The sequence below is a fragment of the Ornithorhynchus anatinus genome, chromosome 18 (genome assembly GCF_004115215.2).
Source record: "Ornithorhynchus anatinus isolate Pmale09 chromosome 18, mOrnAna1.pri.v4, whole genome shotgun sequence".
NCBI classification, from domain to species: domain Eukaryota; kingdom Metazoa; phylum Chordata; class Mammalia; order Monotremata; family Ornithorhynchidae; genus Ornithorhynchus; species Ornithorhynchus anatinus.
This window is the reverse complement of record NC_041745.1, coordinates 1,038,664-1,052,630: the sequence shown is the minus strand read 5'-3', so window position 1 is coordinate 1,052,630 and position 13,967 is coordinate 1,038,664. Positions and strand designations below refer to the sequence as shown.

General features: G+C 62.6%; 1 protein-coding gene across 1 annotated transcript; it reads left to right on the top strand.

Moving 5' to 3' along the window:
• Positions 1-32: 32 nt before the first annotated feature.
• On the top strand, positions 33-12,295 carry SLC5A9 (solute carrier family 5 member 9). The gene is made up of 14 exons (XM_039914714.1): positions 33-256; positions 999-1,070; positions 2,143-2,247; positions 2,596-2,760; positions 2,843-2,948; positions 3,817-3,897; positions 5,916-6,121; positions 6,686-6,821; positions 7,756-7,863; positions 8,264-8,417; positions 10,284-10,452; positions 11,164-11,379; positions 11,758-11,911; positions 12,147-12,295. The coding sequence occupies exons 1-14, from the start codon at positions 125-127 to the stop codon at positions 12,293-12,295; spliced, it is 1,953 nt and encodes a 650-aa protein (XP_039770648.1). The 5' UTR covers positions 33-124.
• Positions 12,296-13,967: the final 1,672 nt, after the last annotated feature.

Here is a 13,967-nt window from a genome sequence, read left to right as displayed (position 1 = left end):
TAATTAAAGGAGCAGCAGGAAAAGGCGGAGGGCACCTCAAAGTCCAGTTTGACAGGCCGCCCGCCGGAACACCGAGCACCCGGCCCACCCAGATCCTGGAGTCCGGAGCCCAGACGCCCGCACGATGAGCTGGGGACCAGCGGGCAGGGTGGCGGAGCCCCCGGCCGCTCCACAGGGGCCCAAGGCCATCCTGGGCGTCTACGACATCGTAGTGGTTGTCGTCTATTTCATCTTCGTCCTCGGCGTTGGCGTCTGGGTGAGCCCGGGGCCCGGCGGGGCGGGGAGGAGGCGAGGGAGGGGAAGATGCAGAGGGGACGGTAGGGGAGGGGAGGACAGGACACCGGCCGGGTTCGCCACACGTGCAGGCTCCCCCTGCAACGGGAGGGATTCCGGGGAGACAGGCAGCAGGGAGCCTGGGGCACCCGGGCGGGTGGAGGGGAAGGAGAGGAAGCGGGGAGTGCCATCGGGCCCCTGGGTTAGCTCTGCCGAGCACTGATAACGTTTCTGCTCCGAATGGGATGTGGGGAAGGGGGAGAGGGGGAGGGATGACCTGCCAGATTGGAGAAAGGGGGATGGACGAGTCAACTCTCCTGTTAATTCCCGAGGACCTCCCGGCGGAGCCAAGCCCCAGAGAGAACAAGGCGGAGCGTGGGCTCTCTGAGCCTACTGGGGCGAGGGTCTGCTATCCTCATGGCTGGGACAGGGATCGTCCCATCCTGCAGGATGGACAGACGGGGGTCGTTCGGTCCCTCAGGCCAGACGAGGGTCCATCGGGAACCCCCGGCGCCCCCCCGACCCTAGGTTCTGGGGCTCACAGCACCGCTGGGGTGGAGCTGGAGGCCGCGGGAGGAGGTGGGGAAGCCTCGGAAGGGTCTCGGAGGCCCCACGCTGCTTCCCCGGGGCATCCGCAAAGGCTCAGAGGGCTGGGGTCGGGTCAGAGGTCGGGGTTCAGGGGTCGGGGAGGAGTAAACGTCTCCTCGTGGTCACTTCCTTCCCAGTCGTCTCTGCGGGCCAGCCGGGGGACCGTCGGGGGCTACTTTCTGGCTGGCAGATCCATGACCTGGTGGCCCGTAAGTCGAGGGTCGGGGTAAAATGGGCTGGGAGGGTTCCTCGCTCTTGCTCCCCATCAGGCAGAGCACATCCAGGGGTAGGCGGCCATCCCCCTGGGCAGACCCCTCCCCAGTGGGCCCCAGGTAAAGCACTCTGCATATAATAGACACTCAGTACAGTGCTCTGCACATGGCAGGCACCCAGTTCAGTCTTATTTATTCTGCATTTTCTGTGTCAACACTGTCCTAAGCGCTCGGGAGACTACAGTAGCACTGTACCCGCAGTAGGTGTCCAGTACAGTTCTTTAGACCGAAAGCTCGTAGTGGGCAGGGACTGCGTCTACCAACTCTATTAGATTGTACTCTCCCAAATGCCGACTAGAGCGCACGCAGCAAAGCAGCGCGGTCTAGTGGTTAGAGCACCGGCCTGGAAGTGGCTCTGCCACTCGTCCGTTGTGTGACCTTGGGCAAGTCACTTCTCTGTGCCTTAATTACCTCATCTATGAAATGGGGATTAAGACTGTGAGCCCCACGTGGAAACGTGGACTGCGTCCAACCTGATCAACTCGTGTCTAACCCAGTGCTTAGTACAGTGCCTTGCACATAGTAAGCACCTAACAAATACCTCTTTTTTTTAAAAAAAGGAAACTCTCAATAAGTACAATCCATCGATCGATTGATTGAAGAGCTCAGCACACACTAGGCGCCCAATAAATACTACCGAGTAAATGAATGACTCTGCCTCCAGGACTTACCTGTACCCTGGGCAGCAGGTCAGGCACTTTGCACTAAACACTAGAGAACCGTTTAGCACCCGTAGGCGAAATATCTTCCAAATGTAGTACCCTTATCCCTCTTCCCCTGCTGGGGTCTAAGTCCCTACTTTAGGTACGCGCAGAATTGGGATGTCCAAGAAAAACTATCCCAACTCCCAGCCCGGGCAGAGTCCAAAAGGGAGGCAAGATTTCCAGATTCCTCCCCCCGCAACGCCTCCCGAGCCCGGCCCCCGTCTCCCGCCCCCGTCCTACCCCCGTGCCCTCCCTCGCAGTCCGATCGGTGCTGACCCGGTGTCCCCCCGACCCCGACCCTGCAGATCGGAGCATCCCTGATGTCCAGTAATGTGGGCAGCGGCTTGTTCATCGGCCTGGCGGGCACTGGGGCTGCAGGGGGCATCGCTGTCGGTGGCTTCGAGTGGAACGTGAGGACCGTCCCCCCCCACGGGCCACGCCTGTGGGCAGCGGGAAGGCGGGGTGGCCGCTGCGCCCAGGCTAGTGGGAGGTTTGGACCCAGGACCCCAGGCCTCCTCCCAGCCCCAACTCCAGGCACCCAGATCCAGACCCCAGGAGCGCAGAGTGAGGGGCGTGGGGTTAGGGGAAACCGGGGACACAGGGACAACCACCCGCTGCCAGCCCCGAAGTCGACATCCCTGAGCTCCGGGCCACTTCGGGCCTCCAGACCCACTCCCCGAGCGGCTTTCTGCGGAGGTCTGGGCCGGGCCCGGTCTCCCGGGTCCACCCCTCCCAAGTCGCCGGGCTCCCGCCTCCAGGCCACGTGGTTGCTGCTGGCGCTCGGCTGGATATTCGTGCCAGTCTACATCGCCGCGGGCGTGGTCACGATGCCCGAGTACCTGAGAAAGCGGTTCGGGGGCCACAGGATCCAGATCTACATGTCCGTCCTGTCCCTCGCGCTCTACATCTTCACCAAGATCTCCGTGAGTAGCCGCCCCCTTCGGGGGGCACTTGAGGCGGGGGTGGTCAGAGCGGTCAGGTGGTAACGGGCGCATCTGTCTGCAGACGGACATTTTCTCCGGAGCCCTGTTCATCCAGGTGTCCCTGGGCTGGGACCTGTACCTGTCCACAGTCATCCTACTGGTGGTGACCGCCGTCTACACTGTGGCCGGTGAGTGAGGGTCGGGCCGGGCTCCGGCCTCGGGGGAGCCACCCCGGCCCATCTGTCCGTCTGTCCGCTTGCTCCCCTCCCTCCTGGGAGCCTCAGTGGAAGATCTAGAGGCTCAAGGTCAAGATCGGCTAGACGCTCCAATTGACCGCCAACTCCTCAAGGACAGGGATTGCGATTATACTTTCGTGTGTGTCACATACGCTTCCTCCCTCCCCCCCCGCCGACTTGGTGTCTAGCACAGCGCTCTGCACACAGTATTGCCATTGTCCTTGTCTGTCCGTCTCCCCCGATTAGACCGTGCGCCGGTCCAAGGGCGGGGACTGTCTCTGTTACCGATCTGTACATTCCAAGCGCTTAGTACGGTGGCCTGCACATAGTAAGCGCTCAATAAATACTATTGAATGAATGAATGGACACCCAGCATAGAGCTTTCCACACAGCAGAGGCCCAGGTATAACACCGAGCACACATTATACACTCAGCAGAGCACCGAGCGCACAGTAGGAACTCGGCACGGTGCCGACCGCACAGTGTTCTGCACATAGCGGATGCCCAGCGCAGCACTCTACCTCAGGAGGCACCCAGCACAGTAATCTGCCCGGGCAACGCCGGGGACAACGATTTTCCCAGAGCTCACGCCCTCTCCCCCCCGGAGCAGGGCACAGCCCCTCACAGACCCAGCGGACGCCGGCGGGGATGGTCCGGGACCCCCGTAATCGGCCGCTTCCTGTGACCCCCGGAGTGAGCGGGGGAGCCCCCGGCTAGCAAGGAGACAGGAAGTCCAGGCTCTGGACCCCACATCACATAAGGGGGGGGGTCCCCCCAAGTGGCCCCGGCCTGTTGTCCCAGCCGGTCACCGCTGTTGCAGGAGGGCTGACCGCGGTCATCTACACCGACGCCCTGCAGACGGTCATCATGGTGGGAGGAGCCCTCGTTCTCACCTTTCTGGGTAAGGAAGGACGCCCTCCAGCCCCGACCCCTGTTCCTCGACCCAATCAATTGTATTCACTGGGCGCCTACTATGTACTAAGCGCTTGGGAGAGGATAAGACAACAGAGTTGGTAGACACAGTCCTGCCCACAATGAGCTCACGGTGTAGAGGAGAAGTCGGGGCTGGAGAGGGAGATTGGGGAATCACCTGCGCAGACGGTGGTCGAAGCAGTGGGAGCGAATGAGTTCGCGTAGACGGAGAATAGGAGACCCAGAACTGACCCTTTAGGGACACCCACAGTCAATGTTGGTATTTGTTAAGCGCTCACTATGTGCCGAGCACCGTTCTAAGCGCTGGGGTAGACACAGGGGAATCAGGTTGTCCCACGTGGCGCTCGCGGTCTTAATCCCCGTTTTACAGAGAACTGAGGCACCGAGAAGTTGAGTGACTTGCCCGAAGTCACACAGCTGACAAGTGGCCGAGCCGGGATTCGAACCCATGACCTCTGAGTCATGGGTTCACAGTTACGGGGCGGGAGGCCGAGGGGGAGCCTAGAAAAGGAATGACCGGAGGGCCGGGAGGAGAAGCGGGAGAGCACGGTGTCAGGGAAGCCGAGGTTGGATAACGTTTCCGGGAGAAGGGGGTGGTCCACAGTGACGGAGGCGGCTGAGAGGTCGAGGAGGATTAGGAGGGAGTAGAGGCCGTTGGATTTTTTTTTTACGGTATCTGTTAAGCGCCTACCAAGTGCCAGCCCCCGTTCTAAGCACTGGGGTAGATGCAAGCTAATCAGGTTGGACACAGTCCCTGTCCCACGTGGGGCTGACAGGCTTAATCCCCATGTTACAGATGAGGGAACTGAGGCACAGAGAAGTGAAGTGACTTACCCCAGGTCACAGAGCAGACAAGTGGCGGAGCTGGGATCAGAACCCAGGTCCTTCTGACTCCCCTATCCATGTTCTATGCACTAGGCGACGCTTCTCGGGCAAGAGGAGATCATCGGTGAGCTTAGAGAGGGCGGCTTCCGGGGAGCGGAAGATGAAGAAGCCAGATTGGAGAGGGTCGAGGAGAGAGTTGGAGAAGAGGAAGCGGACGCATCGGGTGAAGATCAGACACTCGAGGAGTTTGGAGAGGAACGGAAGGAGGGAGATAGGGTGAAAACTGGAAGGAGCCTAGGGATCAAGGGAGGATTTTTTTAGGAGAGGGGAGACGTGAGAAGCAGCGCATAGAGCCTGGGAGTCAGAAGGACCTGGGCCCTAAACCCTGTTCTGCCACTTGTCTGCTCTGTGACCTTGGGCAAGTCACATCACTTCCCTGGGCCTCAGTTACCTCTTCTGTAAAATGGGGATTAAGACTGTGAGCCCCATGTGAGACCGGGACTCTGTCCAATTTAACCTGTATTTATCCTACCACTTAGTAGGGTGCCTGGAACATAATAAGTGCTTAACAAATACGCTAAAAAAACCCAAAAACCCCAACACTTGAGCATGTTTGAAAGCAGTGGGGAAGGAGTCACCCGAGAGCGAGCGGTTGAAAATGGGGGAAGCAGCTAGTTCAGAGGAGGTCGGCACAGCATGGGGTGGGGCAAGGAGGGATGGGGCTCTGTCAATCCCAGTCCAGCATTCCCAGACGTCCCTCTGCCGATGGCCGGCCCTGGTGGGCTCTCACTCCATTCCTTCAGTCATATCTGAAGGAGCAGCGTGGCTCAGTGGAAAGAGCCTGGGCTCTGGAGTCAGGGCTCATGAGTTCGAATCCCAGCTCTGCCACTTGTCGGCTGTGTGACCGTGGGCGAGTCACTTCACTTCTCTGGGCCTCAGTTCCCTCATCTGTAAAATGGGGATTAAGACCGTGAGCCCCACGTGGGACAAGCTGATTCCCCTATGTCTACCCCAGCGCTTAGAACAGTGCTCGGCACATAGTAAGCGCTTAACAAATACCAACATTATTATTATTATTATATCTACCGAGCGCTTACCGGGTGCATAGCAGCGTACTGAGCATTCTCTCCGCCTCTCTGTCGGTCTTCCCGCGTGGGGCAGGATTCCGTGAGGTGGGCGGGTATCCCGGGCTCCAGGAAAGGTACAGGATGGCGGTCCCCAACGTGACGGTCCCCAACACCACCTGCCACGTGCCCCGCCCGGACGCCTTCCACATGCTGCGGGACCCCCTCCACGCCGACATCCCCTGGCCGGGCCTCATCTTCGGGCTCAGCGTGCTGGCCACCTGGTGCTGGTGCACTGACCAGGTACCCGCCCCCGCCCTTCCAACTCCGCACGCTACGGAGAGCGGACACCGTCCCGGCCCTCCGGCTCCGCCTTGCCCCCTCTGGACCGTGAGGTCGCCGTGGGCGGGGAGCGTGGCTGCTTACTGTACTCCCCGTAGCACTTGGTACCGGGCTCTGCACACAGCGAGCACTCGGCACGGCGCGGTGGATAGAGCACGGTGGTGGGTTCTAATCCCGGCCCCGCCGCTTGTCGGCTGTGTGACCGTGGGCAGGTCGCTTGGCTTCTCTGTGCCTGTTACCTCATCTGTAAAATGGGGGTTGACCGTGAGTCTGGCATGGGAGGGAGACTGGGTCCGACCCCATTTGCTGGCATCCACCCCAGCGCTTAGTCCAGTGCCTCACACATAGCGAGTGCTTAACAGATACCGCTATTAAATACGACCGACTGACGGAAGCTGCCGGTCCACTGTGTGCAGAGCACTGGACTGGGCACTAGGGAGTGAGCGGCGAAGCGAGCAGACGCACCCGCCCGCTGAGCCCGCCTCGTGGCTGCCCCGGGGGGGCCTTTCCCTGCCCCTCCGCCAGGTCATCGTCCAGAGGTCGCTGTCTGCCAAGAACCTCTCTCACGCCAAGGGTGGCTCGGTGCTGGGAGGCTACTTGAAGATCCTGCCCATGTTCTTTATCGTCATGCCGGGCATGATCAGCCGGGCCCTCTACCCAGGTCTGGACCGCCTTGGGCGCGGGGGCTCCGGGTGGAGGTGGGGTGGTCGGTGGGGGCGGACGGGGATGACCGGATGGGGCGCGGGCCCCGGGAGTCGGGAGGACCTCTGTTCTCATCCTTCCCCCGCCACTCGTCTGTCGCTGTGTGGCCTTGGGCAATCACTTCACTGCGACCAACCTGATCGGGTTCTATCTGCCCCGGTGTTTGGAACGGGGCTCGACACCCAGTATAACAAACGCCGTCATTGTTACTCTCCGGGCCTCAGTTCCCTCCTCTGTGAAATGGGGATTGAGACTGTGAGCCCCACGGGGGACAGAGACTGTCTCCAACTGGATTATAACCCAGCGCTTGCAACATAGTAAAAGCTAAACAAATACCTTCGTATTATTACTCTTATTATCATTATCGCCCCATCTGCAGAGCCCTTGGCCAGGCTGACGGAAGTCAGCCCGCAATCCGCTGGGCCTGAGGGAAACGAGGGGGCGGGAAGAGGGGAGTGAGGATGATTCAGTGCAGCCCAGCCCCACTGCACCAGAAGTACAAGACTTATGGGCGGTGGTAGGAGCCGGCATCAGAACCCAGATCCTTCTGCCAGGCCCCAGCTCTGCCCACTAGGCCACGCCGCTTCTCCCAGTCATCACCTCCCTCTGCCCTTACGAGTTAATGAGAGACGGGGACTCATCTGCCCATTTAGCAGATGAGGACCGGAGGCCCAGAGGGGCCTGGCGATTTTCCCGAGGTCACCCCGCAGGCCGGGGCGGAGGCGGGACTCCAACCCCCATCTCCGAACCGGTGGCCCTGTGCTCCGCCCCCGGTCCCGCTACCCATGGAGGGAGGGGAGGATGGGGGACGGGGGCCCCTGGGGAACGGGTGGTGGCCGGGGGAGCGGGGAAGGGCCTCCCCCGACCCCCTCCGTGCCCCTCCGTCCCCGCAGACGAGGTGGGCTGCGTGGACCCCGAGATCTGCGCCGAGGTCTGCGGCGCCCGCGTCGGCTGCTCCAACGTGGCCTACCCCAAGTTGGTCATGGGACTCATGCCCACCGGTGAGACGCTTTCCCCGCTGGGTGGGCGGGGGCTGGAGGTCCCGGGGCGGGGGGGCAGCGTGAGCCCCTTTCCCGGGCCGGGGAGCCGGGGCGAGGGGGCGCGGGGGCCAGACGACCCAGGCGTGCCGTCGTCCCAAGAGCCCGGGCCTGGGAGTCAGAGGTCATGGGTTTGAATCCCGGCTGTGCCACTTGTCAGCTGTGTGACTGTGGGCGAGTCACTTCACTTCTCTGGGCCTCAGTTCCCTCATCTGTAAAATGGGGATTAAGACCGGGAGCCTCACGTGGGACGACCCGATGACCCTGTATCTCCCCCGGCGCTTAGAACGGTGCTCCGCACAGAGTAAGCGCTTAGCAAATACCGACGTTATTAACATCATTATCGTCCGGTCTTTGCCCGCAGGTCTCCGGGGGCTGATGGTGGCGGTGATCATGGCGGCGCTGATGAGCTCGCTCACCTCCATCTTCAACAGCAGCGCGACGCTCTTCGCCATCGACATCTGGCAGCATTGCCGCCGTCGCCGGGCCTCCGAGCGGGAGCTGATGATCGTGGGCAGGTGGGCCCGGCCTCGGGCGGGGAGCTGGGGACCCCACCCTGACCGGAGCCCCCTCCCCACGCTTCTCAAACCGGGGTCGGCTCACCGGGGGGGTGGCGGACCGTCCCCCGGGCGGTCCCTGCAGTCTGCTCGGTCCCTCTTAGGGGGGAGTCGGCAGCAGGGGGGAGAGGCTGGAGGCCAGCCTGGGCGGCAGGGGCTGACTGCGTGGTCTAAGCCCTCCATTCGGGACCAAGACCCTGTGCTAAACGCCGGGAGAGTACAACCGAATCCAAGACACCCGGAGTCCCACTCCGGGAACCCCGATCCCAGCCTTCACCGGGTGAACTGGCCAGTTCCCGCTCTTTAGGCCAATCGATCGATCAGTAGAATTTATGGAGCGCTTACTGTGTACTGTAGTGCTTGGGATCAGAAGAACAACTGTGGTATCTGTTAAGCACTTACTACGTGCCAAGCACTGTTTTAAACGCCGGAGTAGATACAAGATGATCAGGTCGGACAGAGTCCCTGACCCCCGTGGGGCTCACAGTCTTAGTCCCCATTTTACAGATGAGGTAACTGAGGCCCAGAGAAGTAAAACGGCTCGCGCAAGGTCACACAGAAGACACGCGGCAGAGCCGGGATTAGAACCCACATCCCGTGACTCCCGGGCCCGTGTTCTCCCCACAGGGCCGCGCCGCTAGGAGATACGATAGAGCAGGGTTGGTCAAGACATTCCCCGCCCGCAAGAAGTTTACGGTTTAGGGGATTCCTACGGTCTAGACCGGGCATCCCCCGGCACCTTGGTGTAGACGGGAAGCCCCCGCGGTGAATCCCGGACAGCCCCCGGGGTGTAGACCGGGCAGTCCCCACGGTGTGGATGAGGAGGTGCCGGCGGTGCGGACCGGACGGCCCCCGCGGTGCAGACGGTGATCTGAAATGGGTTCACGGTGCCCGCGCTGCAGACGGCGATCGGAAATGGGTTGGCCTTTCGTTATTTCAGTTCCCTCGTCCGTAAAATGGGGATTAACTGGGAGCCTCACGTGGGACAACCTGATGACCCTGTATCTCCCCCAGCGCTTGGAACAGTGCTCTGCCCATAGTAAGCGCTTAACAGACACCCACGTCATTATTATTATTATTTTCTTCCTCGAACCCAGTGCCAACTTCCGGACGGCGCCGTTATTTGCACGTGGCTCCGGCCCCGGGACCCACGGACCGATGCGGGTGGGGGTGGGAGGCAGGCGGACAGACCCACAGCAGTGGTTCGACCGTACCCACGCGGGATGAGGAGGCTCATCGCTCCCCCTTCCCCCCCCCCCCCCAACTCTTTTCTTCCGCGATATGGAGTTCCAGACCCGCAGATCCACAAGATAAAAGCAGGGACGCTTGAGAAAGTCCGCTGGCCCCTGTGTCCGGCAGTGCCTCCGGGATACTTGGAGGAACCGTGTGCCGGCCGCCCTTCTGTGCACCCACCCTCGGGGTTGGGGGGCACCATCCCATCCCCCGGGCTGTCCCCTCGCCACCCCTGACTCCTCAGCGATCCAGGCCGGACTGACACCCGTGACTCCCTCCATCCCCGACTCTCCCCTCGTGACCCAGCACAATCAGTCGTACTTACTTTGTGCAGAGCGCTGTACTAAGCATTCGGGAGAGTATTATATACCAGACACACTCCCCGCCCACAAGAAGCTTACAGTCTAGAGGGGGGAGACAGACATCAAGACCGCCCGACACCCCCCCCGGCCCGATTCCCCCTTCTCCATCCCCGTCACCTCCAGTCACCCCACGCTGTCCCCCCCGCCCTTCCGACCGGACCCTCCCCGCGAGGCGACCCAGCCCGGACCGCTCCTCGTCCCCCGCGGCCGAGACCCGCGTTTGCTCTCTCAGGGTGTTCGTGCTGGTCCTGGTGGTGGTCAGCATCCTCTGGATTCCCATCATACAGAGCGCCAACAGCGGACAGCTCTTCGACTACATCCAGTCCATCACCAGCTACCTGGCACCGCCCATCACGGCCCTCTTCCTCCTGGCCATCTTCTCCACCAGGGTCACTGAGCCGGTCGGTAACGGGTCGGGAGGGGCACCGAGCCGGAGAGAGCTGGTCGGCGGCCCCGCGGCGGCGGCGGCCCGACTCCGACCTCGCTCCCCCGGGCTTCTGATGGGACCCGAGTTTCCAACCGGGAAAGGACCCAGATGGCAGCCCTCTGGCCTATTTGCTCACTTAAGCCCGCCCCCTCCCGCTTCTGGGTGCTTCGTTCCCCAGGACTTTCTTTCTCATCATTCATCTCACCCAGCCGCGTGGCTTAATGGATAGAAGAGGGGGCTGGGCTTCAGCAGGACCCGGGTTCCAATCCCGGCTCCGCCGCATCTGCTGCGTGACCTGGGGCAAGGCACTTCACTTCTCTGGGCCTCAGTTACCTCATCTGTAAAATGGGGATCGATTGTGAGCCCCTTGTGGGACAGGGATTGTGTCCAACCCGACTCCGCTGTATTTACCCCGGCACTCGGAACAGTGCTTGGCACACAGTAAGCACCGAACGAGTACCACGTTTATGACTGCTATTATTATTCATCCTCACAACATCCGAAAGAGGCAGGGAGAATTCTCCCCGTTCCGCAGACGCGGAAACCGAGGCCCGGGGAGATTCCGTGACTTACCACAGATGCCGGGGATGGTCGGGGTGGGGCGGGGGAGGCGGGGTAGACCCCACCGGAGGGGCGGCCCAAGACAGGGTGGAGGGAGATGCCGTGGCCTTGATTTGCCCCGCAGGGAGCGTTCTGGGGCCTCATGTCCGGGCTGGCGGCCGGCCTGATCCGCATGGTTCTGGAGTTCTCGTACCCGGTGCCCGCCTGCGGGGAGGAGGACGTCCGGCCGGCCGTGCTCAGGGACGTCCATTATCTGTACTTCGCCCTGCTCCTCTGCGCCCTCACGGCCATCGTGATCGTCGCCATCAGCCTCTGCACCCCGCCCATCCCAGAGGAAAAGGTCAGGGGTCGCACGGTCCGGGCGGTGGGGGGGGGGGGGTCATTCATTCGGTTGTACTTTTTGAGCGCTCACTGCACGCAGGGCACTGTACTAAGTGCTTGGGAGAGTACGATGTAACAGTAAACAGACATTCCCTGTTCAAAGGTTTACAGTCCTGGCCCACCCCGGCTCCGGAGGCGGCCGTTGGGGGGAGGAGTCCCGGAGCCCCCGGCCGGCCTCCCCTCAGACCCGGCCTCTCACTCAGTCGTATTTATTGAGCACCTGCTTTGTGCAAAGCACTGTAATAAGCGCTTGGGAGAGTACAATACGACGACAGACACATTCCCCGCCCACCACGAGCTCACAGTCCCCCCCCCCCTCCCCGGCCTTGGCATCCAGCTGGCCCGCCTGACGTGGTGGACGCGGCACCGCCCAGTTCCCGCCGCCGAGCCGGAGAGCTACGGACCCGGCGGACCCTCGACAGGCGACCCCCACGTCGGGGCCGGGGAGGACGGGACCGAGGGAGACGGCGGGCGGAGACCGGCGGCGGGAGGTGAGGCCCCGGGCAGGAAAAGGGACAGGGGCGGGCAGGGGCCGGACTGGGCAGATAGTGGGGCCGGCCGCGTGGGCGTTCACAATTCTCTCCTTTCTCCCCTCTCCCGCCCACTCTCCTCGGGGCCGCCCCTTCCCCCGCATCTCCGGGACGCCCACGGGCTGGGTCCCGGCAGCCGGCCCTCGGCGCCGCTGCGGGGCTCTCTGCTCGTGGCTCTGCGGGCTTCCGGGGCCAGCGGGCCCGCGGCCGGACCCGGCGGCGAAGGCGGAGCTGGCCGAGAGACTCACCAGCATCGAGGAGCGGCCGCCGTGGAGGGTGGTGTGCAACATCCAGGCCGTGATCCTGCTGGCCATCAACGTCTTCCTCTGGGGATACTTTGCCTGACGGCGGGGTCCGGGCCGCCCGCCGGGGTCCCTCGGAACCGCGCCGGGAGAAGGGGGACCTCACACGCAGTCTCCGGGACGAGACCGACCGATCAGTCGACCGTACTTATTGAGCACCTACCGTGTGCGGAACACTACACCGGGCGCCTACCGCCCGCAGAGCACCGTAATGGGTACCTACCGAGTGCAGAGTGGTGTATTGGGCTCCTCCCACGGACAGAGGGCCGGACCCAGAGCCTGAAACCACGTCCTCGAGGAGTTCTCCACCCGGCGGGGGAGATGGTCACAAAGCCAACCTTTCGGTTTTGGCCCGGTGGGCTCTTGCCAAGACAGGGCCACCTCACCTCAAAGGACATTTGAGGTGTTGGACCACTCGGCGGTCCCGAAGACTGGCCCGGACCCTGGGGAACGGGCAGAGGGCCCCCACCCTCTCGGTTGGCTCGCCAGCCGCGGACTCCCTACATCCCCCAGCTCCTGGAGTCCCCACGGCCAGGATGGAGGGCATTTCCCTGATGGACACAGACAGGATCCCACTTGGGGCCAGAGAGCGTGGTGGAATCTTCCGGAAAAGAGACTGACCCGGGCTGCCCGGCGAGGCCCCACATCTTTGGCCCGAGGCTCGGTGGCCGGGGGGCAACGGGAGATCTGTGGAGGAAGCCCCCGGGTGATGTCTCTTCAACCTCTCCACGGAGAGATTACCGCCAGCGTCTCTTCTTTTCCCGGGGCGGGCACTTGCGGGACCGTGAAGCTCTTTTACGTATCTGTGTACACGCATCTGACCCGGTGGAGCAGGGGGTCAGGGACAGATTGGCCAGAAAGCAGACCGCGGGCCACAGGGTCCCAGGAGGGTGACCGCGCCCGCTCACTCCACCGACAACCCCCACGTCGGCATCACTTCTCCCATCATCTCTGACCCATCCGTCCACCAGTCCTGCCGCCTGGGCTCCGTTCCCACCTCCCGGGGCCCAGCCGGTGGTGACCACGGCAGGAGCCCCTCGGAGACCCCAGCGGCGGCCGGTCGGGGACATCCGGACCGGGCCGAGACGTCCGAGCTTCAGGAGGGATCCGCGGCGCTCCGGCAGGACACCCGGTTCCCGGAGACGACGGTCATTAAAACCCATCTCCGCCTGCCCGGGGCATCCACGCCGTGTTTCCCAGACGGGTCCCCCGGAGGGCCGATCCAAGCCAGGGAAGAGAAGGGGTGAGCCTCGTGCGAACGGCCCTGAGACCACGGCCTCTGTCCACGGCAGAGGACTGTGGGTCAACACCCGGAGCGAGGGAGCAGGCGGTGGGGGAGGGAGGGAAGCTGGCCTTCCGTCAACTGCTCCCTGCTCTGGCACCGAGTAAGACAGTCAGTTCAGTCATCAGTGCCCGGCCCCAGGTCTGGTCCAAACCCAATTCCCGGGCTGCCCGCAGGTCAGCAGGTGCCATCACCGGGGCCTTGCCTGTGCCCAAGCCTCCCCAGACCCCATGCCATAAACCCCCTCCTCCCCCCGACTCCTCACCATTGGCTTTGAGGTCCTCACTCAGCTCACCCCCTCCTACCTCACCTCACTACTCTCCCTACTCCAACCCAGCCCATTTGCTTCACTCCTTTAAGACCAACCTTCTCAATTCGTCCATCTCACTGCTGAGCCCTTGCCCACGTCCCGCCTCTGGCCTGGAACCTCCTC

Excerpts from the sequence above, each read along its gene's own strand:
- SLC5A9 (XM_039914714.1), top strand. The coding sequence starts at position 125 with ATGAGCTGGGGACCAGCGGGCAGGGTGGCGGAGCCCCCGGCCGCTCCA. Across the intron at positions 3,898-5,915 it reads CCTCGTTCTCACCTTTCTGG|GATTCCGTGAGGTGGGCGGG; the intron begins GTAAGGAAGGAC and ends CGCGTGGGGCAG. Across the intron at positions 7,864-8,263 it reads CATGGGACTCATGCCCACCG|GTCTCCGGGGGCTGATGGTG; the intron begins GTGAGACGCTTT and ends CTTTGCCCGCAG.